At 40.2% G+C, this 25,154-nt stretch overlaps 1 protein-coding gene across 11 annotated transcripts in view; it reads left to right on the top strand.

The window, feature by feature from the left end:
- The window catches only part of ADAM22 (ADAM metallopeptidase domain 22), a 147,825-nt gene that overhangs the window by 114,880 nt on the left and 7,791 nt on the right, over positions 1 to 25,154 (top strand). For 3 of the 11 annotated variants that reach the window (XM_069775592.1, XM_069775580.1, XM_069775625.1), the window contains 9 exons: positions 570 to 738; positions 2,309 to 2,417; positions 3,392 to 3,482; positions 4,828 to 4,845; positions 7,740 to 7,934; positions 10,806 to 10,906; positions 11,467 to 11,533; positions 14,674 to 14,784; positions 24,784 to 24,907. In XM_069775592.1, coding sequence (XP_069631693.1) covers positions 570 to 738; positions 2,309 to 2,417; positions 3,392 to 3,482; positions 4,828 to 4,845; positions 7,740 to 7,934; positions 10,806 to 10,906; positions 11,467 to 11,533; positions 14,674 to 14,784; positions 24,784 to 24,907 — 985 coding nt within the window. Of the gene's footprint in view, positions 1 to 569; positions 739 to 2,308; positions 2,418 to 3,391; positions 3,483 to 3,728; positions 4,797 to 4,827; positions 4,846 to 7,739; positions 7,935 to 10,805; positions 10,907 to 11,466; positions 11,534 to 14,673; positions 14,785 to 16,900; positions 16,988 to 24,783; positions 24,908 to 25,154 lie in introns of those variants that run through there. The other 8 variants (XM_069775597.1, XM_069775585.1, XM_069775630.1 and 5 more) reach the window with 8 other exon arrangements.

The following is a 25,154-nucleotide window of genomic DNA, read 5'->3' as shown; positions in this document are numbered from 1 at the left end:
TTTGTTAAGCTTCAGGAACTTGACTGCTTATAGGAAGTGCAGCTGTTTTACAGTCCCCTCTGTGTAGTAGTTAATTTTGCCTGTAGAGACATAATGCTCTTCTCTGGCCTCTTGATTTTACATTCTTTAATGTTTGTGAAGTATTTAACATACTCAAAATACTTATGGCGACATATGCCTGCACTGCCAAAGCTAACTGGCAGCTTAATACGTTGCCATATGTTAGCTGAATCCCAGTTATAGACCTGATGTGTTCTCATAGCTTCACACAACTGTAAGATGAAACAAAGTCCTACACAAGTAAACTCAATGTTTTCTCCAGCACTAGCTCTTACACAGGAAGAATGGTCTTTGTTTTCACCGTTACATTTGTTTGATGTAGATATACTGTGTTTTGGTTTGTTTCATGTTAGGACCAGTGAGATAAATAAGCTAATACTTACTCTTTCCTGGTCATGGGTATTGTATAACGCAGACAGAAATGAAGGCACCAGACCAGAGCCCAGTTTCTCAAGCAGTCCCATCTAATCACAGCACAAGTCTCCGGGGTCCTCTTGGTTGTCTTGCAGTGGTGGCCATGTGAAACTTGATGAGGAGACGGACCTGGGCTATGTGGAGAATGGGACGCCGTGCGGGCCGAACATGGTATGCCTTGAGCATCGCTGCCTCCCCACTGAGGCCTTCAACTTCAGTACCTGCCCAGGCACCACAGACAGCCAAATTTGTTCAGGACACGGTGTATGTTCTTGTACTTTTTAATCCTTTTTTATGTTTTTGCTGAGTATCTGGTGTTGTGCAGTGTGCTAGCTAGACCTTTCAAAAAGCCAGCAGCATGACTCTAGAAGTCTTTATACTGGAGAAGCTTTTGAAAAGGAAAGGGGGAGGAGGCACATAAATAAACATAACGCATACCAGTTAAGGCATCTTAAACAATGAGTCACAGTAAGTACGTATTAGTTTTGCAAAAATTTTATTAATCAATTCTTTTGCTATCACTTCTGCTAACTTGATTGATACTTCCACAGGCAATGTACTAGAGAATATAAAGGTCTAAGAACTGAGAAACTTAGGTCTCTGTTCTTCCAGATGCTCTTTTTAATTCCCTCTGTATTGTGTCAACCAAGAAGGTTCATGAGGTTGTTGGATTTTGTTGGCTGAGAGTTACTTTGCTCTGGAGAAGAGGGCAGTGAGCTGGCTCTTGGCTAGTAGCAGCTTCTCAGCTTGGTGCACAGCCTATGACTTTTCTGTGGCCCTGGTGAGTCCCTTTGTTGCTCACAGAGTTTGAAACAGTGTCCAGGTCCCTGTGGCTGATCTGAGATCAAAGGATTTGTTCTCTCCTGTCATGGTTTAAGCAACTAAGGACCATGCAGCTGCTCACTCACTTCCCCCTAACCCAGTGGGATCGGGGAGAGAATCAGAAAGAAAAAGGTAAAACTCATGGGTTGAGATAAGAACAGTGTAATAGAACAGAAAGGAAAAAACTGATAATGATAATAATAACAGTAATAAAATGACAATATTAATAAAAGGATTGGAATATACAAAACAAGCGATGGCACAGTGCAGTTGCTCACCACTCACCGACCGATGCCCAGTTAGTTCCCAAGCAGCGATCCACCCCCCCGCCCAGGACAACTCCCCCCAGTTTATACACTGGACATGACATCCCATGGTATGGAATACCCCTTTGGCCAGTTTGGATCAGCTTCCCTGGCTGTGTTCCCTCCCAACTTCTTGTGCCCTCGAGCCTTGCTGGCTGGGCATGAGAAGCTGAAAAACCCCTGACTTCAGTCTAAACACTACTTAGCAACAACTGAAAACGTCAGTGTTATCAATTTTCTTCTCATACCAAACTCAAAAACACAGCACTATACCAGCTACTAGGAAGACAATTAACTCTATCCCAGCTGAAACCAAGACATCTCATAATGTCTTTTGTCTTTTACACTGTGTTAAAACCCTTTTTTAGTCTGAAATTAACCACTTCGTCATATTTTGAAAAAATAAAATCACTGAGGTTCAGAGTCTCCCAAAGCAAATATAAATGGCTCTATTAAATATATATTACATTAAAAAGATATTAATGTACTTTATATATATTACATATATTTGTATATAAAGTACAATAATACATTTAGTACATTTATATCTATTATATAAATAAAAAATTGCTGTATATTAAAAATGTTTTGCAAAATTTTACAGGCTGTCAAAATCAGTGCTATATGACTGTAGCTATACTGTAGGTATTAATTACGGGAATAGATTAATTTTATGATTTTATTCTGAGCTACGCTTTTGGCTGCAGGTTTGTAGCAATGAAATAAAGTGTGTCTGTGACCGATTCTGGGGAGGAGATGACTGCAGTTCTCGTATCAAAGATGATCTATTTTTTGATAAAGATGCCATCAATAAAGGTACGTTGTTACAATTTTTACCAATAACTGGAAAAGCTTGGATTTGAGGAATGTTCATTAAACAAAACTAGATCTCCTACCTTTCAGTTAGCATACAACACGATGCACCATTAAGAGCCTCATTCCCTTCCCTTCCCCCCCACTGCAGGAGCACTCAGTGTCTGTGAATGAGGTCACAAATGTGGGGCTGGATGTGAGCGGTGCCACTCACAAGCACTCAGTACACCTCTCAGGACTGGTACCAGTGTGTCCAGTTGTACCTTGCTTGTCCTGATCATCTGAGTGGCCTTATTAAGTATATTGATAGATTAGGATAAGCAAAAAGATGCTGGGACTTTTCATATCTAGATTAAAAAGTACTGTTACTTACATGGCTGGTTTTTGTTTGTAGAGTCAATTTTTTATTACGTGGCCAGTATGCAGAATGTTGGCACACAAATTTCAGGCTTTTACATTTTTATAGTGAAAGTTTTTATTCATCTTGCATATGAAAGAAAAAATATATTGTGGAAAAATGAGGATGTAAATGTTTTTCATTATAAATCCTTGGGGGGGGACAGTTTTATCGTCTTCCAGAACATCTGTTTAGGTTACTTTATTCAGCTATGGAAGGGATTTGAGCAAAAACAAACGGAAAAGTCACTTTTATTCCGATGTAAGCATATATTTGCCAGGCAGGTTATAAGGATGTAAGCTACAGCAGTTTAATATTGATAACATTATATTGGCATACCTGGCACAACTTTCCCATGTAGCAAGTGTTCAGTTAAGGGAAACGGGCATAGAGGTCAAAGCTTGATTTACAAATGATCTTTTTATGTCCATGTTATACTTCAAGATTATATATCACTGGTTACAATTAGTCAGCCTAGTGCAAGTTGTCTAAGCAGGTTTTTGAAAGACAGTGCATTTACTAGTTTTGTAAATTTTTCTGCTAAAACCCTGTGTATTTTTCCCCTTTCTTGTGTTTCCAGGTGTTGTTAGCACAAATATAATAATAGGGGCTATTGCTGGCACCATTTTAGTGTTGGCTCTCGTTTTAGGAATAACTGGTTGGGGTTACAAGTAAGTAAATTATGTTCTTCTTAATACAGTTAAAAATATTTTTATTTCATCTGATAGCTGATTATGCTGTGAAAAGAACAATTAAAACATAATCTAAAAAATCCAAATTGAATTATATTTATACAGTGACATTGTAGTAGTAGTAGCAGTTTTCAAGCAGTTCTTACATGTGTATGTGGTTTTGGAGCGCTTGATACAGGTTTGAAATTTATTTCTTGTTTAGTTATTTCTTTTCTTTTTTTGTAGACGATCAGAATATGATTTTGCTGTATCTGACAAAGGAAATACAAGAATAAAGTCTGATTCAATTACATATCTCTCCTAATGATGAAGTAAATTTAGCAAGATTAGCCTTCAGTCAGTCAGTAAAGCATTTAACCATAGGCTTCCTTAAACAGATGTTTATATTCAGTTGGCTTAACCTGAAATTAATTCAGGCATGTTTTTTGGTAAAAGAGAGAGAGATCTGTAATTTGCAAATAAGGTGCAAGTTCTCTCCTGGTGTAGAGCTGTCAGTGTTCCGCTTACTCAGAGGCAGAGTAGATTATTTTAGCCTGACTGGTCTTTTTCAGTTTTTCTCCTTTTGTGAATTTCTTCTAAAAACAGAGGGGTTTAGTTCTTTTGCATATATTAAAGAAATATTCAAGGTACTTACTTTGTCATCTGTGTTTGGGTGAGACTGGCTCTTGAAGTCCTTCCTCCACAGGTCTTTGGCGTGCATGGAGGGCAGGGCAGGTTCAGCTGCAGGCAGTACTATAGCTGGGACACAGCCCCAGCAGTTTGGCATAACAAACTGGCACATCCCCTGCTGGTTTGTTAGACTGAGGTGGGCTGAGGGCAGCTCAAAAATATGTAAGGAGAGAAGCACTTGGAAAAAAGAATGAAGATTAGGATAGTAAAAAGGTAGGTTATGCTGTCTTGGTATATCACCCTTGGCTTCTGGCAGTATCTGAAAATCTGGATTTCGGAGTACAACTCCAAAGTTAAGGGCTCATATTGAGATCACATCTAGCCAGTGGGATTAGGTTTTGGAGGTGGAAGGCAAGAGTGTACCTTTCACAAGCAGCTTCATAGTGAATCAACTTAAACTCATCATGAACTGCACCACCTCCAACTCAGCACTGACATTAGCCATCAACATGAATATATTTTCCTTGTCTATTCTGATTTAGTATGTTTATGACTATGTTTATTTCAGAAGTGTTTTCTGTAGAAATATTTTGAAGAAAAATTTCATTCTGCATACATTACTTTTCTCTTTACTTTTTTTTTTCTCTTACTGACCATGTATACCTGCATACTGATAACTCATTCTTCTTTCTTTGTCTTCTTTTTGTATGGAAAGAAACTACAGAAGACAGAGGTATGTGATAGAAGTAACAGAATGTGTATTAGAAAGTTCTGAAATAGTTTTTCTTCTCTCTTGCTCATTTACATGCTATAAGGAAAATACAATGATGAAATATCATATTTTAAAGAATATTTGCTTGAATATGTGAAATTGGTATTTATTCTCTAAAGGCATTGCTTGAAATCCTGATTTCACTGGAGTCAGTAGCAAATATAATGTTTACTTCTGAGACAGTCTGTTTTATTTAGGAAAACAGGAGAATATTTCCAATAGGAGAGACTGAACAACTGCTATTAGAGATGAAAGTGTTCCTGGGAGGCTGAGAATTGAATAATTAGTATTAATATGATGTTCAGGAACCTTTTGAGACAAATTAATTCCTGGAGCTTCTTTGCAGTTAAAAATGCAATGCATTTAAATTGCTGTGTGAATGAAGAGCCCATTCCTTCCCACCACCCTGCTCAACTGATTTGTAGGTAAAGCACAGTACCATCTTCAGCACACGGCTGAGTTTTTACCCTTTCAATCTTATGGTCAAAAGCCAAACAGTTCTTTGTGACTCAGGTTTGGCTCCTGGAAGACCACCTCCCTTTCATCAGTCATCTGCCTGGCAGAGGGATCTTCTGGAAAGGGTTTGGCTCCTTCCTCTTCCAGTCCCTCACAGATAAGAGGCTTTCTCAAATTCTCCTGTTTTCTGCCTGTATCGCCACCTCCTGGTCCAAGCTGCTGCTTTGTTTGTTGCTGATACCTGTTGTACTTGTTCTCTGTTTCCCCTGCCTGTGTAGTGCTTTCTCTGCCAGGCTCAAAATACTTGCAAAAAGCAGAAAAGCTCTGCCAAGTGCTGGTTGTGTACTACAAGGTCAGATAGGCGGCAGGAACAGTAACAGGAAAAAGGCAAAGCTATTGAAGTCAAGCCTTATGGGGAGGTTGGTGGGTCGTAAATGTCAGCCGGCACAAGGAAGGCAGAATTTCAGGGTTTGGTGCTGCTCAGTGGCACGCAATCTATTTACAAGCACAGACTTAACATGCCCATCCAGTCACTCTACTGTGGATGTTTCAGTGTTGGCTGAGGACAGAGCAGCCAGAACCTTGAAATACAGAATACTGCCCCATACATGTTCGCGTTGGAATATTAGCAAATCTAACTTTTTCAAATTCCCTCATCTCCAGAAACTAGCATATGGACAGAGAGCTGTGAGTGTGCAGTCAGTCTGCAGCTGTGTCTGTGGGCATGGATAGAGTGGAAATCAGCATAAGCTGAGGCTTTTGAAGATGATGGAGATACTTAGTAACTACATCTCCTTCATGCAGAAAATGAAGTTCTGTAGGCTGACTTCTAAATAGATAATTTTGGATATGTAGAAGGAGTGCTCCATAAATGGAAAAACCAGACATCCACCAGGGTGTCCAGAGTGTCCTTTTTTTGGAATTGTTTATGATTAGTCCTTAAATAAAGATGAAAAGAAGCCATTGAGGTATTTTTGAGCCTTACATAAGGAATGATATTTTGCAGTACTAAGCAACCGAAATGAGTAAACTGAAAACAATGAAAAGAGCAAATTACCATGGATTCTGCTAGCTGAGATAGTGCGGCTTAAAGGGCACAGCTATGTGGGAGGAGTTGTTTCTGATGGGATAGGACAGTTTGCTGGAGGAACAGTTTGATGAGAGGACGGTTTGCTGGAGGAACCCTGGGGAGCAGAGCTGCCCACACTGAGTCAACTCTGAACACACCAATGTATCGGCGGAGGAATGGGACAAGAACCAAGACTCGGGAGGTGTTAGAAGAAATAGTGTGGAAGTACTGCACTGCACTAATGATTTATGTGCCATATAATTATATATTTTAAATACTTCAGGAGCATTAGAAATTCAGATATGGAGTGAAGAGAGCCCAGATCAGGTCTGTAGTTGGACACAATTTGAATGTGAATCAACCTTGTGATAAATGCGCATCTTAATAGGGGCAGACTGAAGCAGAAAGGCCTTGGAAAGTGCAAGGCTGAATAGATAACTAAGCTGCTGGTATTATGATATAGCCAACTTTCAAAGTAGGTACTTGTACTAGGGAGGATTTTTCAACTTGGTGGAACTGTAACTGGAATATTTGCATGGCAGTTTTTCTGCTGGCAATGAATTCACTATCTGTAAAAAAGTTGTATAACTTGATTAGGACTTTGTCATGCATAGATAGTTTTATGCACCAAAACCAAGCGTCTAGTACTGGAAAAGGATAAAATATTGACAGATGTGTGTGGCATTATTTTTATGTGTCTTGGCTGATTGAGTCTATTGTAATCAGGAATAGCTGAGAAGCTCTGACACTGGCGTTAGGTCTCCTGCACAAGAGAACAGTTAACAAACTGGAGGATTTTCTCCTCCTGAGGTTTAAACAACTCAACAGGTTGCTATTCTTGAATTCAGGAATGATCACAAAAATTAAGTGGAAAGCAACTATCTCAGAAGGAAAAAGGCTTTCACTTTCCTGAACTCCTTTTTGATCCAGGCATGCATTCAGCTCAGGCTGTAGTATTTGTGCATCACCTGGGGATGCTTTCCACAACCAGAGTGATGAGCCATTTGAAATGTCTGAACTTGGTTATCCAATGTCTCAAGAACCACAAACTATTCACTTTGAAAACTATAATCAGAGTTTATCAGTGAAATGTTCCTTGTTTTCCCCTACCAAAACCACATAATCTACTTTTCTGCACATAGCAGAAGCATGCGGGAATTTTCTCTCAGATGGTTGAATTATTTATTAATAGGTTTACTGTGTGTGGTTAACAGTTTCCTCAAGGATCGCTAGCCTTGGCTCTTTTCTTTTAAACTAATGTTTGTGCATGTTTGTGTGTGTGCTAGTGCCTGTCATGTTCTCTGACTCTACAATGTTTATTATACTTTAGACAAATACCCCAGGGAGATTATGTAAAAAAGCCTGGAGAGGCCGACTCTTTTTATAGCGACATGCCTCCTGGAGTCAGCACAAACTCTGCATCTAGTTCTAAGAAGAGGTCTGCTTTTCTGTCGCATTTTCAGATTTCTACCTGTTCCATCACCCATTATTCCATTAGTCAGAACATTTCATTGTTTTGCAGCAGGTTTGAGTCTTTCTTCTTTCTTTGTGGAATGTTTGAAATAGCATCCTTTGTGCTTTGATTACTGATTTTTCTCAGATGCCCTGAGCTGCTAATTATTACAAATAGGCCAGAATAAACAAGTTTTCCACTGTAAACCAGTTTTTGGTTAATCAAATTTTCATTGTCTCCCTGCTTGAGAATTGTTTTCAAGTAGACTCTAATAATAATTGCTGGTTCAAAAAAAATTAAATAAAACCCCACAATTTTTTAAATCTTGGTCATGTAATCAAAGAAAAGGAACACTGTCTTGCTTCAATAATAGTTATAAACATAAACTGTTCAATATAAATGTTATTTTTATATCTTCGTCAGTGTCATTAATTCATTGAGTTGACCTAGACTTCTGGATAATATTCTTGCTGTCTCACATTAAAGATGGTGGTGCTTGCATTTTATTCCACTTACTAGGCTAGTATACTAAATGGTCGCTAAGTGTTATCTTAGAAAATAATTCTACAAAGACTTTCTGTAGTTTTGTGCTTGCTATTATGAGGAACCAAGGAGGGCATTAGATTTTGCCCTTGATGAGATATCACTAATTCTGTTATTGTTCCAGTTACTTAAAAAACCCAACAACATTTTAAAATGGAAAATTCACTGAAAAGCATTGAGAGTCATTTGTAATTGCTAAGGTCATTAGGTCATGATGCTCACCATCCCTCTGCAGTTAGAAATCCTTTAATTATAAAAATCTCCAGCTAGCACTTTAAAACAATTTATGAGAAGCACTATGTCGTAGGAGGAATAGACAATCCTGAACTGCTTCATAAGAAAACTGCAATTCTCAATTCTTATCTTGCTGAGCAGTCTATAACTGTGCAGTTGATGAAGCCATTTTCTTTGTTGTTATTTTGAAGAAAGTAATGAGAAATGTATGGAAGGGATGCATTTGCAGTGACATTCGCTATTTGGCTATAGCAGCTTGATCCTATATGCAACTTCATTCAGTCTGTTCTACTGAATATGTTATTAGAAAAACTGTAGTAGTGATTAAATAGTGATTTCTGATTTTTAAATTCAGCTTTTTAGATGTGTGAGTGGATAAATAATTTTTTTTTTTCAGGGAGCAAGTGTTAATCTTAAATGATGCAGTGTTTGTGTTGGAGAATCTTGTCATTTGGATAAAATTTTGAAAAAAGTTTTGGGAAAGCAAGTTTTCATAGCTTTGTGTAAGCAGGTTCAAGTACCAGTTAAGAAAAATAGTTTCTTTTTAAATGAATGCCATTTAATGCATTTCTTCTTTCATTCAGTATCTGTGTTTCTTTTCATACTTCATTTCTTTCATGTGTCTCTGTTTATTATTCATTCCAAAAAGCTAATGGTTTCTAAGGTCTGTCTGTACTAGAGAGTTTTGTTGTTCCCCACCACCAGTTCAGGTATGTTGTGCCACTGTCAAGTCTGGAAAAGTAAGTCTGACAAATATTTCATTAACATTGTGGTGGAGCTGACATAGTCTTTCCATTTGAATCCCCGGAGTGCTATTTCCTGCCTTCCAAGCTGGTTTTGATTTGCTCTGTGTGCAGATATGGATGGCATCTCTTCATAGATGTCAGAGTGACTGGGCCATTAGCTCCCTGGGCTTCTCCATGCTGGAAAGCACTATGAAGTGTTAGTTGGTATTCAGAGGATGTTCAAGGGTTAAGACAGAACTTTATGATAACTCTTGCTGTTACGAGGTAGCAAACACTAAAACCAGTATATAGCAAGACATTCCTGAACCTGAAAATAGACCTTTAGGAAGAGAAAATTATTAAAAAAACCAGTCAGTGGATCTGTTGGTTCTCAGACATTTTGTGCTGTAATTAAGTTTGAATTAATTAAATCCTGGGCTTATTTCAGTGTGGCTGTGATTAGCCTGGTCTTCTGGAAACTGAAGAGCATCTCTCAGATGCCTGCCCTCCAAGGAAAGCAGAGACTGAAAAATGCAAGAGTATCCAGACTTAGAAACTACAGAAATAGTTCCTTTAAGCAAAACTTCTTTGTAATAAATAAGTCATCTATTCTGACCAGTTTTCAACTTCCTCTTGTGTTCTGTTTTGGATGTAATTGTACATCTCGCGGCAAACAGCTGAGCAGCAGCTCTAGTTCAACAGGAGGGAGCCTGTTGCAAAACCCCATGTGTTGGACATTGCCACACACATCTCTGGCTCTTAGAGGGTATACAAGAGGAAAGAAAAACTTCAGTTTGCACCAAGCACCTAGATAAAAAGACTGTTTTCGGCTTTGAGTTTAGCATTAGGAATATATACTGCAGTGACTGGCTGAGAAAATATAATAAAAATTCAGAATTAGCAAAAATGAGGCAGTTACCTCTCCACTGGAGCTACCAGCTGTGGGTGGGAGGATGCTCATCACAGACTCCTGGGCCCCTGAGACTGGTAGCAGTGGGGTGAGGGAAGCGGTCCAGGCTTTCCTACAGCAGCACAAGGAGGGAGTGGGCAGCCTGCAGGTGGGATGTGCTTAACTGTGAGTTAAAAAAAACCTTGAGATGAGCACAGTTGGAAGAGCATCTTCCAGCTAAGAACTGGGGCAGAGCTGCAAATCCAAAGGAAATCTGGTGTGCACTGGTGTTTGTGCTTTCCACAGCAGACATGCAAGAAAGCAGTGCTGAAGCCTGGCTCTTGAACGTGGGCACACCGAACTGCTGCAGGGACAGCTGTGAAGCATAACTGCAGGGTTTAACCAGAAATCCTGGATGCTCTGCTAGTGCAGACAGACCTTAGGCTGTGTTATGTCACCGGCCTCGGGAATGTGAGTCTCTGAACCACTGAGCTAACATTGATGTGAGATAATACCCTTAAAAATAACCGCATCTGAGCCCTCCTGTTCCAGGTCAAATGGATTATCTCATTCCTGGAGTGAAAGGATCCCAGACACAAAACATATTTCAGACATTTGTGAAAATGGGAGGCCTAGGAGTAATTCTTGGCAAGGTAAGTGTGAACCTCAGTGCTGGCCACAGTGGAAACCAGCCTCTGGGCTATTGCTGCTCTGCTGAAAGTTTAGCTGATCTTAGGACAGCAGCATGGCTCCTTACAATTGTGCTAATTTAACCTGGAATTGGGATTTAGCAGTACCCTACTCAAGTACCTGTTTTGCACAATGCTTTGTCACATAGAAATGATGTTTAATTTCTCCCATTCCTCCAGTGTGAGCTAACATGAAAAAGAAGTCATCTATTCGCTCTTGCCAGCTTCTGTGATTTTATCAGGTGGTGTTTAGTGGTTTTGCTGAAGTGTAGTGATTTTCTCAAATGAAAGCTGAAATTAAGGAGTTTTTTACAGTTGCAGCAAAAAGTAGAGAAGGATCACGTAGGTGTCAAGTTTAGCTGGTCTGAGGTAAATCAAGAGGAGCTGACCTGTGACTTTTAGATGGTTAAAGCTAATGAGGTAATGACTCTTTTGCTGGGGATACAAAAAGAATATACAGTTTGGCATGGGACGCAGGTGAGTTTCAAGTTGTTTTACCGTCTGTATCCTTTGATTTCTTTCAGGTAATATAGGAGGAAACAGAAAGAAAGTCAGAGGCAAAAGATTTAGGCCACGGTCTAATTCAACTGAGTAAGTCTGAACTTATAAAAGCAAAGCCAAAAAGTACGGTTTTCATATTTGTGTTTTGTAGATGGAGATTAAGAGTACTGAAAAGTAGACAGCTGCATTTTTTTTTCTGTGGCCCATTCTGATTGCTGACTGATAATCTGGTAAATGGTTTGGCTAATGTATTTCAACCTCTTTTTATGTATTCTTTAAAAATTAACTATCAATTTTCTTTTTTATGTAGGCTTCCTCACAGTCGTTCCCATAGCAATTCCCAATGATGGTGGCAGCCTGCACCATCACTGCAGGCTTTTGTCTACAGTAAACTGCCATTGCTGAGTGTATCCTGGTTCAATACTGAATTTCTGATAACCTGTTTCCTACCCTTGTCTTCACCTTGGGTTGGGCCATTGCAGAGTTAGAGATTTTGTATCTCTGCGTACCTGCCTGGAGGTTTTAGGAGAGGTATCTGTCTGCTTTGAGAGTACCCTGAAGTTTATCATTGTAAGCCTGAAACAGCCAGTCTTGAGTAAGCCCTGCAATAAATGGGTAATGAGAGTCCTTACCAAGTGACTGATCCCCAGACCTTTCTAGTATGGCTTAGAGTTGCTTTCTTATTAATTTATTGGTTACATTTACTGAAGAGCCCATGTGTGCAGTGCTCCCCATAGGGAAAGAGCCTTCCTTATGTACTTAAGCCTGCTGGTTCAGGCTGCTTTTGTGAATGAATGGTGAGTGGCTGGAAACATAATCTCTGGGCTTGTCAAGCACTGGCCTGCTCTTACAGCACTTACGCCACACGGGAATGGCCCCTTCTTTGACCATGGTGGCGATGGCAGTGCCCTTTCCCCCTATTATTAGTACAAACTTTGCACCTCTATGAGCAAACGGGCTTGATACCAACCGTGCTGGAAACCAATAATGCTAACTCCTCTCTGGGCCCTGCTTTCTTCGGTTTGGGCATTTTGAGTTTGTTCTGAAACTTTTCTTCCATCTGCAGTGCACTGTCTTGAGGTGAGTAGGCTCGGAAAGGTTCATAGAAAAGGCCCTCTGTTACAAATTACAGAAATAATAGTTTGATGCACATTCCAATTTTAACATTGCATGGTCAAAATGGCAACATGGAAGCAGAAATTTTAGCCCTAGATCCCTTGGAGGAGTTTATCTGCCAAATGCCCTTGAGCTCTTGGGCTTTGTGCTGATAAACTCTTACTGAAATGTTATTTTGCTTGTTTTCTTTTCTCTTTGCATGAGAGAGTTTGATAAAAGCAAAATTAGTCTGACCAAATTGCCAAGAATACAAATGAGATTGCACATTCTTCTTTAGAAACTTGTCCTGTGCTTTCCGTCATTTTCCAATTGTATTTCTTAAAATTTGTTGAAAAAAGAAAAAAAAGTTTAAATTAATGATACCGTTATTCTATCATTCAGCAGAGGTGTACACTGGGGCTGAATTGGTCCATAAAGAATGAAACCAGATCAGCTCTTTTTAGCCTAGAGTGAACGTAACTGCATGGAAAGAGTATTGTTTTCAGTAAATATGCTGGTGGGCGTATTTTTTTCCTCTGTGCTGTTCAGCTGGTATATTATACATTTTCACTGAGAACTTTGGAGCACTAAATAAGTGGGTAGACAGAGAGAGTATGAGTTGGAAATCTTTTTCCCTCTAAATTTCTTTCTCTTTTAAAGGTGCCCCTGAATTTCCACCTAGTTCCCTGCTTTCCTTCTTGCTGCTTATTACAGTCTCTCAACCCAGCAGCGGCCCTGGTGCTAGAGGGAGGAGGCTTGTACTTCCCAAGGGCTGTGCAGCAGCCTGTTAGGGACGAAGCACAGCACGTGTGTTCCTGAGAGAGACCTGCCAGGCAGGAAAATGCTCTTTCTCCTGATGGGGTCTATCCTGGACTGCATGGGACCGCATATCCTGGGTCCATATCCTGGACTTAACCAAGTCTCCTTGGCAAGCCTGTCACCCCTTGGAGAGACAGCTCCCACTGAATGATCCACGTGCTGTGTCGATTTGGTGGGGAGTGGAAATAATTGCCAAGGGTGCACAGTGACTCTGGTCAGAGAGATAACTTCCTTTGTGAGCAGAGAAAATTGACTGAGAATGATCTAACTGTGGCCAGCATTTACTCATTTAGGAAAACAAAAAGCAACACCAGCTGCTTTGAGGATGCCTCAGAATACATGAAAGCTTTTCCCAGGCAGATTTACCTTCTTATCTTCCCTAGGAAATATAGAATAATATTGAAATCTGTTCTGAAACAGTGGACAGCATTTGGAAAATCCACCTTTGTGGCCCCTGGGAGTCCAATAAAGCATACTTGTTGAGATGGAAGAAAAGGGGTAACACTGTTACCTGTTAGTAGTAGAGACAGTGTAGTTAACCGCTAGAAAATTGGGTTCATTGGGTGCTGAATTAAATTTTTTTTTTAAGCAGGTGTGCACTAATACAGTTCCCTACAAAAGTATCTGACATATGCATGTCTGCAGTAGCTGCACGTATTATGCACAATTTTTTTTTTTTGTATACAGCCAAGCACTAGATAGAGATTCATGCCATTAATCATTTAAGCAAAATTTCTGAAGTACTGAGCAAGGTTTGAGCTCTGCAGCCCTCATGAGCAGCACTGACAGGAGGGTTGCAAGCACACTGGGCAGTTCCTGAAAAATCTACTGCTCGTGCCTTTGTGTGACCCCTTGTACCTAACAGATACATGAACAAGGCTTCTGCTAAGGGTATAGTTCTATGGAGACTGCTAAAGCTCTTTTGGGATGTTTTTAATTGTTTCTAGATGTTTTAAAACAAAATTTGTGTTCTTTACTAAAGGCAGATGGTTCAGTTCACATGGAAGGTATGCCAACAAGCCAAATGTTTCTGTGGCTTTTTCAGAAACAGGGTTGATGAAATGGCCTGATAAAACAAGTTTTCTATTAAAATCAGAGTTATACAGGAATGATAATGAGAATTTTCTGAATAAGCTGACACTTTAATTGGGAGCTTGTGTTAAAACAGGTTCCAGGGAACATGTGTTTTGCCAAATAGCAATTCTGACCTTTGTTAATTTGCTCTGCTTTTCCTATAAGCGTTTGTCGTCCTCATTGTTATAACTGATACAAACATCTTTGGCTTAGACTTTCTATTATATATTGTCTTTTTGCAGCAGGGTAACCCATGCATCTGAGCCTGGGCTTTCTCTCGCCCACCAAACCCCGGCCCAAGGCATAAGCCCAGGGGGTTCTGACCACCCCCAAACAGGGAGTCGGGATCACAGGTCAGTCTCACCTGCCCCTGCATTCTGGGCTGCCATTTTATCCTGTGAAAAGTCCCTTCCCTCAGTATACAATAGTTTCACTGTGGCAAAACACCGTGATTGCTTGGAGGTGCTCCTGCTGATGCAGCGCTAGCTAACCTTCCTCCTCGCCAGCCTGAGGAGTACAAGTCCTCTTGAGCCCAGGTCTTTTGCCTTGTTGCATGTTGCGCTACAAGCCAAATCGAGCTGTTGGTCTAGCTGTAGGCTTACGTGTAAGGATACCTGTGTTTTAAAGCGGAATTTCTCAGTGAAAGAAAATGCAGATCCTGGCCATCACTAATGAACATGTGGCCAGGAAGATCAGCCTGAGAGCTTTCTAATGGTATCATGTAGTGGTCTGCAGTAACTCAAGTTTAACCTTTCTGTAACAGATGAATTGAGGTGGTGAACGACGGTCTGTAGTACAACCAGACCCAGGAAACCCTGCAACACGGTTGTGCAACAACTGCATGCTTTGATACCACCTTACACTTTGTTTTCCAATACAGGAAGCCAGATTGGGAGTGTTTCATGGTTACCAAAAGACACTTTCAAATGAAAAAAAGCAAGTCAAAACTACTGCAGCGAGTACAAGAAAATGTGTAGTGCACCTACAATTAAAGCTAAACCAGAAGTTTATTAGTTCCTGATGATGCTGGTGTCAGCCTGTTGCTTCACTTGCAGTTCATCTGTTGCTGCGCTACCACCTTTGATGTTTTCTTTCTCTAAGAGCCCAAGCTGGAAAGCATAAAGCACTCCCGATTCCTGATAAATAAGCGAGCTGAGGAAGCTACTTAGAAGCACTTGTGGCTGAGGGCGAGTACTTTCTGAGAGCTGTGGCTGTGCTTGTGCGGGGCGGGGAGGAGAAGTTCCAGAGCAAAAAAGGAGCAAAAGAAGTCGAAAAAGTGCTGCTGCTTTTGTCGTCAACGTGGTTTGAAATATGGTGGGGGTTGAATGACATGATCTGGCCCAACCTTTACTCATCTGAGCAATCCCTTGTGAGGCCTCTTCCCATGTGTGAGGTCATTGGAGTCACTTATAAACAAGGGTGGCGAGAACTGGCCCAGAAATATTGAAAATAACTTAAAGAGGAATTTTCTTTCCCTTTTTCCTTGGTTACAATTTGTTTCCTATTTCAGAGTGTGCTAGTCTCTATTATATAAAGGTGGTGATCACAAATAATTGTTAAACTGTTGCCATTCTTATACAACAAGAACAGACTTTAAATTGGACCAGGCAGACTCCTGTTTCTACATTGCCCTTTTTTCTTAACATGACAGAGGGGGAGCAATTTGCTAACCTTGTTATTGGGGGCTAAGAGAAACCAGTTACAGAAAAAATTCTTCTTTCCTGGTAATATTACTGTCAGATAATTCAACACTGTTTTTATTTCAGAGTTTTCATGTAGCTAATATGAGTATGCAGCTCAGACTTTTTCCTAAAAAGTGTGGGTTTGGTATCAAGATTCCTTCTGTAAAATGTGAGATAACTCTGCAGCCCACCTCCATTACACCTTCTTGTGGTCCTACCAAATTAAATGATCATCGAAAAATCAGAGAGTTATTTGCACATAAGTGTAAAAAGTGCCACTGTAGTGGCAAACAATTCAAGCCTTTTAACACACTGAGGCTGAAATTCATTCCTGTAGAAAGGGCCAAGCCCAAGTTTCTGTGCTCATTAGACTATTATCTTGCAATTTATTCTAGCTGTGTGAAAACATATGTCTTCAACAAGCAAACTGCAGGATTGGAGCCAAAATGCCCCTTCATCTTTATTCTGAGATCATGAGAGGAGTTCAGACGATAAACTTAATGCTGGCCCTCTGCATGGGAGTGAATTTTACCCTTAAGACATTAAATGAATGATGTATCCCAAAGAGTTTCCAGGTTAATCAAACATATGAGTCTTCTTGTAGGTCAGATTTCTTCATGCAGTTGTACACATTGCCTAGTCCTCACCCAACATCCATACTGATTTATTTGCCATAGTCACTTGCATTTTGGGGATGAAGACATCCTTGCTAAGCTTGTGCTGTGTGTTCTCAGATTTTCTATTCTTGTTCTTCTGCTTTCTCTGTTCCTTCCATTGCTTTCTGCAGGTATTTAAACCCATGGTTCAAAAGAGAATATAATGTAGCTAAGTGGGTAGAAGATGTGAATAAAAACACTGAAGGACCATACTTTAGGTATTTTGTAAATTAATTCTATATAATTTTTAAGAGCTGTTCCAGCATATACAAATATCTTGGGACTCCTACCTTGTATAAATCAATACAAGTTTCTGTAGGTGCAAAGGGCCCCTCTTCTTTTGCTGCATTTTGATGTCTGTTTTTGGCTTCATGTGCAATTTACAATTCTTTTTCTGAATGTTTTAATGAAGCCATTGAAAAGGGTGTGTGTAGTGCATGCATTCCCACCATCATCTATAGCTTGTAGTAGCTTTCTCATCATTTTATGCCAAGTAGTGTTTTATGGGCATGAGACATATTTATCACTAATAAAGTAGTATTAACTTAAATAGAATGTAATTTACTGAAGCAAGTAGTTTCATAACACATTGACTTTACCCACTGTCTTATATAGTGCATACTAAAATTTACATGAAAAAAAAAAAGAAAAAGTAGTGGTATTTTACCCTCAGCATACAATGAAATAATTAATATATTGTAATTGGAAAACTAAATGTATGAGAATATACTCTGTGCTCTATTTATCAAACCACTAATGAATCTGTTACAAGTGAGTGTAGGGTTCAACCGAAATATCACTTGTTTTTGAGAGGGGAAGGTGTGTATTATTTGATATATTCCAAGTTAAAGAGAAGAAGCATGTATGAGGCTGGCCTCCCTGTTGTACACGAATCAGGAGACTGAGAACATTTTAGTAGATTCCTGAAAGACACAATCCCACAGCTGAGAGAAGTTTGCATCAGCTGAAAAAATCAGCTAGCATAGGAGAGAATGGAAGACAATTTATGACAAATAATATAAAACATAAAAGAAATTGATGAAGCTCTAAGTTGACATATCAAAAATGAAGCTGAAACAAGAATTATAGAAACAAAAAGAAAAAGAATACAAAGCAAAATCTTTAGCCAAAACAGTGAAGGATGGTAAGAACGAGTAAATAGAATCTTAACAATAATTTTGCTACATTAGTAGACCTAATAATAGTGCAAAAGGGCAGAAACAGTCACTAAATAAGTCCAGTGTGTATTTGGAAAAAAACATGATGGAGTTGAATCACAAGATGCTAATGAAACATTTCCTTTCTGATAGTAGCACTGGCAGATATTAAATAGCAGAGTGGGAATTTAGTCATTTTTAGAAATAAAAATGCCACAAAGCCTTAAAAGAGCATAAAATCATCACTTTTTTTAAACCATTTGTGTTTGCTTTCAAGAACTCTTAAATCACAGAGCAAGTTTCAGAAAGGTTTTCCAATGAACAAATAGGGCAAATAAGGTAAATTTAAGCCTGCCAGTGCTGATCTCAGTCCTGAACAAGAAGTAAAAATCCCTGACACAAGAATCCAAGGCTTATGGGAGAATGTTGTGATTTTGCCAACCAGTATCAGCCAGGTCTCTGTGTTGGTGCTTGGACATTCAGGCATGGTGTATTGTGAGTCTGGTAGTTTTACCATTGTTGGTTTTAGCATTGGGATACAGGGTCCAGTTCTGGTGTTCACAGTTCAACAAGCATGGTCAAGAACTGGGGAGGTTTAAGCCCTGAGAAACGTTAGAAGGGACTGCAGGGCCTCAAGCTGTTCAGTTTAATGGAGCAGGCAGACTGAGACGGATAATGACCAAAAGTCATTGGAAGGTGAAATTAGGCAAGCTCACACTAGAAATGAGGTGTGTTTTTATTAGCAAACCTTTTCTTAAAAATACCCTCTGGACCTTTGTTGTTCAGGCAAGGCCATCAGTCACTCTCTGTAATCTAACCCCATAGCTGTCTTTCAGGGTGTTTGTATCAGAAGCCCTTTGGTCACAGTAAACAAAGATATTGATGGAATATGATGATAACACTGGTTTAGAATATTTTACTTTAATTGGTTTAGTTAAACAGATTTCAATTCCTGTGTGGATACTCTTAATTTGGTTTTCATCTTTTAATATCAGTATATCTTGATTTAGTAACTAGATTAAATTGATAGGAGCATACCCCGCCCCTGAGGGTTTTCAACTGTTGCACTGAATAAGTCACGTTTCTAATTGTATTTGAGATAAACCAAGATTTTTTTTGCATGTAGATGAGGATTAAGCTGCCCCATGTGAGTTTTAAGTGGTGTATATCAGCAGAGATGAAACATAAATTAAAAATTTTACACCATAGCAGCTTACTAATGACTGTCTGCAGCAGTAGCTTTAGAAATGAGAGAGAAACTAGAATAAATTTAGAAACCTATATGTCCTAATTAATTGAGGTAACCATGGGGAAGTATTCTGCTGGCATATTATGGAAGGCAAAGGATCAGATTTTCTCCTGGGATGAATTGCCATGGGTTTATGAGAGGTTCTCCCCAAAACTCAGGTGCAGTTTTGGTTAATGTCACAGACTGGAAAATGCTGTTCCTAGGAATGGTGTTCCTAGGAACATCACATGGCTGGGTTTTGAACCTGTGAAGTAATTCACGAACAAAACAAACCAAACCTTGTTAGATGAACCAGAAAGGATGAAGTCAGACTGTTCAGCTGATACTAGGAATCATAGCCCAGGATAAGATATTTATGCCAGATAATTAGCTGAGTAGTATTTTTGTTGCTAATCTTTGGTTTGTCTTTTCTTTTGAAGACAGCCTGAAAGTAACACTGCTGTTTTGCGTGTCTCCCTATGGTTTTAGGAATAATGTGTTGATGACTGGTGCTGTTGCAGGTAGAGTGAAGTAAAATTACAAAAAAAGACAAAAATGCTTCCTACAGTTCCTGTGAATGATGCAGATTTTCAGAAAATAGAGATATTGGGTATCACAAAGACTTTCTCCATTAGGTGAAAAAAATCTGTATAAATCAAAATTTCTCTCTGTCACCTGGTGTCCTAGTTATTAATTTTTTTCTAGTCTACAAGTCTAATGGGTATTTCTATATAATTACTTTTTATTAATGATAATAATAATAGTAGCTGGTGTCTCTGGTGCCTGAAAGCTCCCAGCTGTGGGATTCCCTTCAGTAAGAAAATAAGATCTGTAAAGAAAAATCTCATTTTCCTACTCAAAGTATAGGCTAGATTTTAATTTTACATGCCAGGCCATAGCTGTGTAACCCAAGCAATAAACCCGGGCAGGAAACCTTTCCCTGATTTCAGCTTTGCTGCAAGGTGTGCTGTTTTACCAGTGTGATATTACTGCTTATTTTGTTACTGCTAATTACAGTGGCTACCATACAGACTGATCTTACGTAATATGGTTAAGGATTACTCGAAATCCTTACTGAATCTTAAAAGACTCAGGATGGTGGTATCAGAAAATAAACTGTCAGAATCCCCAAATGTGGCATTTCTATAGATAATTATAGACAAAAAAAGACTGGAAGGCACCTACTGAAGCACTGAGCTGCCTACATTTGATTTAATGCAAATATTTACAGTAACTTAGATTCTGTAGGAGTTGTTTAAATAGAAAAATAGTTTACAAAAACCACAGGTTTTATAGAGGGAGACCCAAGACACATACCCAGAAGGAGAATGGCCACCCCATATCCGAAGGGCACTGGCAAGGGGCATGGAAGGCAGGAGACAACAGGCTATAATTTCCCTCCTATTTTTGATGTGCTTTGATGTCCTGGCTGTCTTCTTCCTCGATTTCTTCTCAGCTCTTCCTCAGCTGATCATTAGCTAGAGTTGGCTCTGCTGCTTTGCCAGGTCCATTGCCTTCTCTGTGAGCATCCAGCTGAGGCCAGAGCTGTGACCAGCCACTAGCTCCCTGCTCTTGCTGAGGCAGCTTTAGGTCGTGTTTAAAGAAAAAAAAAGTTTTCTCCATTACAACCAAAGCAAAATATTGGCCTTGTTGGCAGACAATGAAAAAAATGTCTATTGATGTCAGTAGGATCAGGATTTCATTTCAAGAGTTAGGGAGAAGAATTCATTAAAGCGTGTGAATGCCTGCTTCTGGGCCATTACTGTTCTTAAAGCGGACGGCTCAAACCACAGCCTTAGCCTCTTCTGCAGCCCCCCGCGAGCTGAGCCTCCCCTCTGCTGCTGCACTTTCTGAGGGAACTTGAGCACATTTGTGGTTTTTAAAAGGAATTGCATTTAAAATGTTAAAATGTTTAGCCACATCAGTGTTTTTAGAAGATCCCAATTTCCTAATGTAGGATAATTTAGGCTGATGATGTCCTACAAAGAGCTGAACCCACAGCAGCAAAGGTCAGGCTAGGCTGACAGTATCTGCCTTTGGGCTTGAAATACTTTCACCGGGTTGAATGTTAATTGGATTTCATTAAATTATTTTAGTCTGCGAAACAGAATCAAGCACAGCTTGTGAACAGTTCAGATCTGTCAGGGCCACCTGCCTTGAGTTCAGCTAAAATGACACGCAAGACGAAGTCACAAGACGTTTAGTTGTGTGACCGGGCGACACATTTCACACCATCTCTTGTGGGCCGACACTCTCCCTGTTGAGGTGATGAGAAGGCAGAGCAGGCAGGCGCCTGGCTGCAGGAGAGCGCATGCAGATGTCCTCCCGCTGCCACAGTGTTTTGTTGTGAATCACAGCATGGTCTCCCTACACTCTTAGTTTCAGCTTCCAGGACAGAAAGACAGGTGCAAAATGGCCAGTACCTCTTGCTTTCTGGTCAGAAATTAGAATTCTTGCGGTGCCTTGAGGTGCATGGCTTCATTTGGGATTGGCACTAAAACCTCTGAATCTCTGTCATGGCGTGTACAGGGCAGAATGCAGTGCTAGGTTCTTCTATAAATTTCAGCTGGAAGCAACATTTGGCATGAAAGCTAATGGATTTGTTAGCAGGCTAACTAAAACCCCAGTGAAAGCTAAATGGATCCCACCCTTGACCAAAACTGCAAAGTTTTGCCTACCTTTAACCCCAGCATTACCTTGCAAGTGTCCCTGAATGCTGTCTTTCTTCCATCCTGTAAATGAGAAACGTCATGTCTGGCTCTTTCTCATTTAAAGTATATGTAAATCTGGGATACACAGCACACACAATTGCAGGGCATAACCTGAAAGGTGGTAAAAAACACCTCAAACAACTACGCTTATCACACAAGACGCATTGTAAGATGTGTGAGCATACGGTTAGTAGTGATATGTTTTCACAGTCACAGTAGATGGCACTAAAGATCACAAAAACCAGCCTGTAACTGTAGCAAAAATAAGTGGGGAGGCCCTGTGAGGGGAGGGCAAGGTCATTTCTGTAAGTGTGCAACTGCATCCTCGATGTATCGATGTGGATTTGCAAATGCAGGTGAGCAGCGATGTGCACATCAGTTAGGGGTGCAAACTGTAGTTGAGCAGGTAACGCAAAGGGGGGTTGAGAAGAAGGAAATGTAGGCAGCTACCCTGGAGGTCTGGGCTTCAAAATCGTTTGAAAAGGCAGCATCGTGTTTCAGTTATGATGCAAAGCTGCCTGGCTAAAGGCTCAGTTAGGGATCCTGGTCAGAGGACATGCTGTGCAGGGAAAACGTTCAAGATGCCCCATCCTTGGGGGGTTACTGCTCCTTCCAGGATCACCTGCTCAGGCTGATGGACAGGTGGATTGGCCATGGCTTTCCCTCTCACCATGGCCTGCTCTTACAGTGCCTAAAATAACCCGTGGGAAGAGCCTGTGGTGTGCAGGAGGTGATGTTGGCCCCTGGTTGTAGCACAAGGGATGGGAGGTGCCTTTGTTCTGCGTGCCACCTCCTGGCTGTGGTACCTATATAAACAGCTTTCTGCTAGGGCTTGCCAAGTCTGATCTAACATCCCCAGTTTCTTGCTTCTAATCTCTAGGTGCATTGTTATAAATTTAAACATGAGCATTTTAAATTCTCCTGCAGCTGTGGGGCAAAATTCATGAATAATTGGATTACTAATAATAGTAAAATCTGCTCTCCTTATCTTCCCTCCTTTCTCTTCTCCTTATTTTTTTTTCATTCTAGATCCACTAATACTTTATTAGTGATCCTTATCAGTCCAAGTGTGGGCAGAGGTGAGAGGACTTGTATGGGTAGTGAACAGCAGGGCACTGTTGAGAACCTTTCCCTGGATTTTTTTTTTTTTTAAATAACCTGTTTTCTTGCAAGTGCAGTTTGGTGCCCAGATCTGTGATGCTGGACATAGGAAAAGCTTGTTTTATAGTGCAGGAGCTGTTTGAAATTTTCTTCCTGAAAACATTCACGTATGTCCAGTTCATCTTAATGGGTGATCAAAGTGCATGTGCTGAAGATGTGCTCTTCCACGTTTGGATAATTGTACCAGCCTAAATCTTTTAGGTGCTGAACTTAGAGGCTACCGCATGAGGCGTTAAGGCATCATAAGCCAGATTGGAGAGCTCTCACCATATAATTTCCATTGACACCTTGTTGCTCGTGGCTACCATCAATCATTGTTTGTATGGGAGATGAGTGTGCTGCTGTAGGGAGCTACAGACACAAGAAAATGATACACTAGTCCAAAATAAAAGAATAATTATTTAAAGGTAAATTAATTTCATTTAGTAATAGAGATACGAAACAATTCCAGACGCCAAAGAGTCCCTGCCTTGTCTGTAATCCTCTCTAGATGAAATGACATGATCCTGCAAATCCTGGAGCCAGGGATGTGGGGCTGTCTGCCGGGGTGGCTCCTGTGGCTCCTTGGTATCAGTGACGGTGCTCATCACTGGGGTCTACAGCTGCACAACACGCAGCCTGCTGCTGCATTTGAGGGCCTTGGAAGACCTGTCTGTAGAAACCGAGGGAAACCTTCCATCTTCAGCGATGCGTTAAGCTCAGAAGATAGTAGGGCAGCAGTGCTCAGGGAGGGTCTGGGTGGTGTGCCTGCACTAGTGGGAGGCCTCCTTTGAAAAATGCCCTTAGTCTGCAAAACAGAACAAGAAGGCCAGGGTAGCTCAATTTTTCTACTTTGAGGCTTTTTTCCCCTTTTATTCTGCCCAGATTTAGAGCCTGATAGGAACCTCTCAAGTGGGAAAAGTGCAGAATCTCAAAACAGAAGCGTAAGAGTTTTTCTTGGGTATAAAATTTCAGTCAATAATGTGCTGCTGCCTTATTGACATGAAAAGAATGCCTTTCATGTGATACAAACATTTACTTGCTCCTGCTTACTCTACTCACCTTGTACAGAAATGCTGATTGCCATTGACTAATCAGTCCATTTTTGTATATTCTCATCAGACTCTTTCTTTGGCTGGAACAATATGCACTGTATGATGCTTGCATGTCTAATAATTTGTTATTAGCACTTTGTATATGCCTTTGTTACTTCACAACTAACAGTTTGGCCTCCAAATGCATGCATTTGTGTAAATTAATGTGTTATAAAAGAATAGATTTATTTGCTATGTTTGCAGCAATATAGGAGATGTGTAAGATATGCATAAAGACACTGATAAATGCCATTTAGTCACTGGCAGAAGACATTGTTCAGCTTGTATTTATACCATCACTGTTTCTGTTTAGGCTTCATATTGCTATGTCTATCTTTTAGATCTGTATTTATTCAATTGCAGATTTGGTTGTTAATTTTATAATGATTAATTACAGTACCATATAAAACAGTTTAAGAAATAATTTTTGTTATGCATTACAATTCTAATAAGAAGTAGGAAATTTTCTTTTTTTTCTTCCAGTGTTCCTGAAAGCTATAAATACCTTTATTCGTATCATGAAATTATTAGACTACTGATCAAACAACTTTATCCCCCCCCGATACTGAGCTAATAATAAACTATATACTTGGTTCTGAACCAAGCTTCAGAGTAATGGCAGTTGCTGTTGCAGTGCTAGGACCTGAAAACATCACATTTATTTTGTGTGTTTCAACATCTCAGGACACTGTCTCCTGCAAAGTCTCCATCTTCGTCCACTGGATCTATTGCTTCCAGCAGAAAATACCCTTACCCGATGCCACCGCTTCCTGACGAGGAGAAAAAAGCCAACAGGCAAAGTGCCAGGGTATGTGTCCCTCTTCTCTGTGCGTTTCATCAGTGACTCGATTTACTGGTAGTTTTTTGAAAGGAGAGCGTGGCAGATCAGCATCTTTGACTAACAGCGGGAGCAGCAGTGGCGTTTCCTTCACGCCCTTAACTCCAGAAGCTGCCGAAGGCCGAGCCTCTGGCAGCGATTAGGGCAGCCTCGGTGGCCATGTTTACAGATATCCGTTCAGGTTGCTCTTAAACCTGCCCCAAAGCCCAGATTTCAC

Source organism: Haliaeetus albicilla, chromosome 2, assembly GCF_947461875.1.
Source record: "Haliaeetus albicilla chromosome 2, bHalAlb1.1, whole genome shotgun sequence".
Lineage (NCBI taxonomy): Eukaryota > Metazoa > Chordata > Aves > Accipitriformes > Accipitridae > Haliaeetus > Haliaeetus albicilla.
Note: the sequence above shows the minus strand (reverse complement) of the source record. Positions and strands in the feature narration are given on the sequence as shown.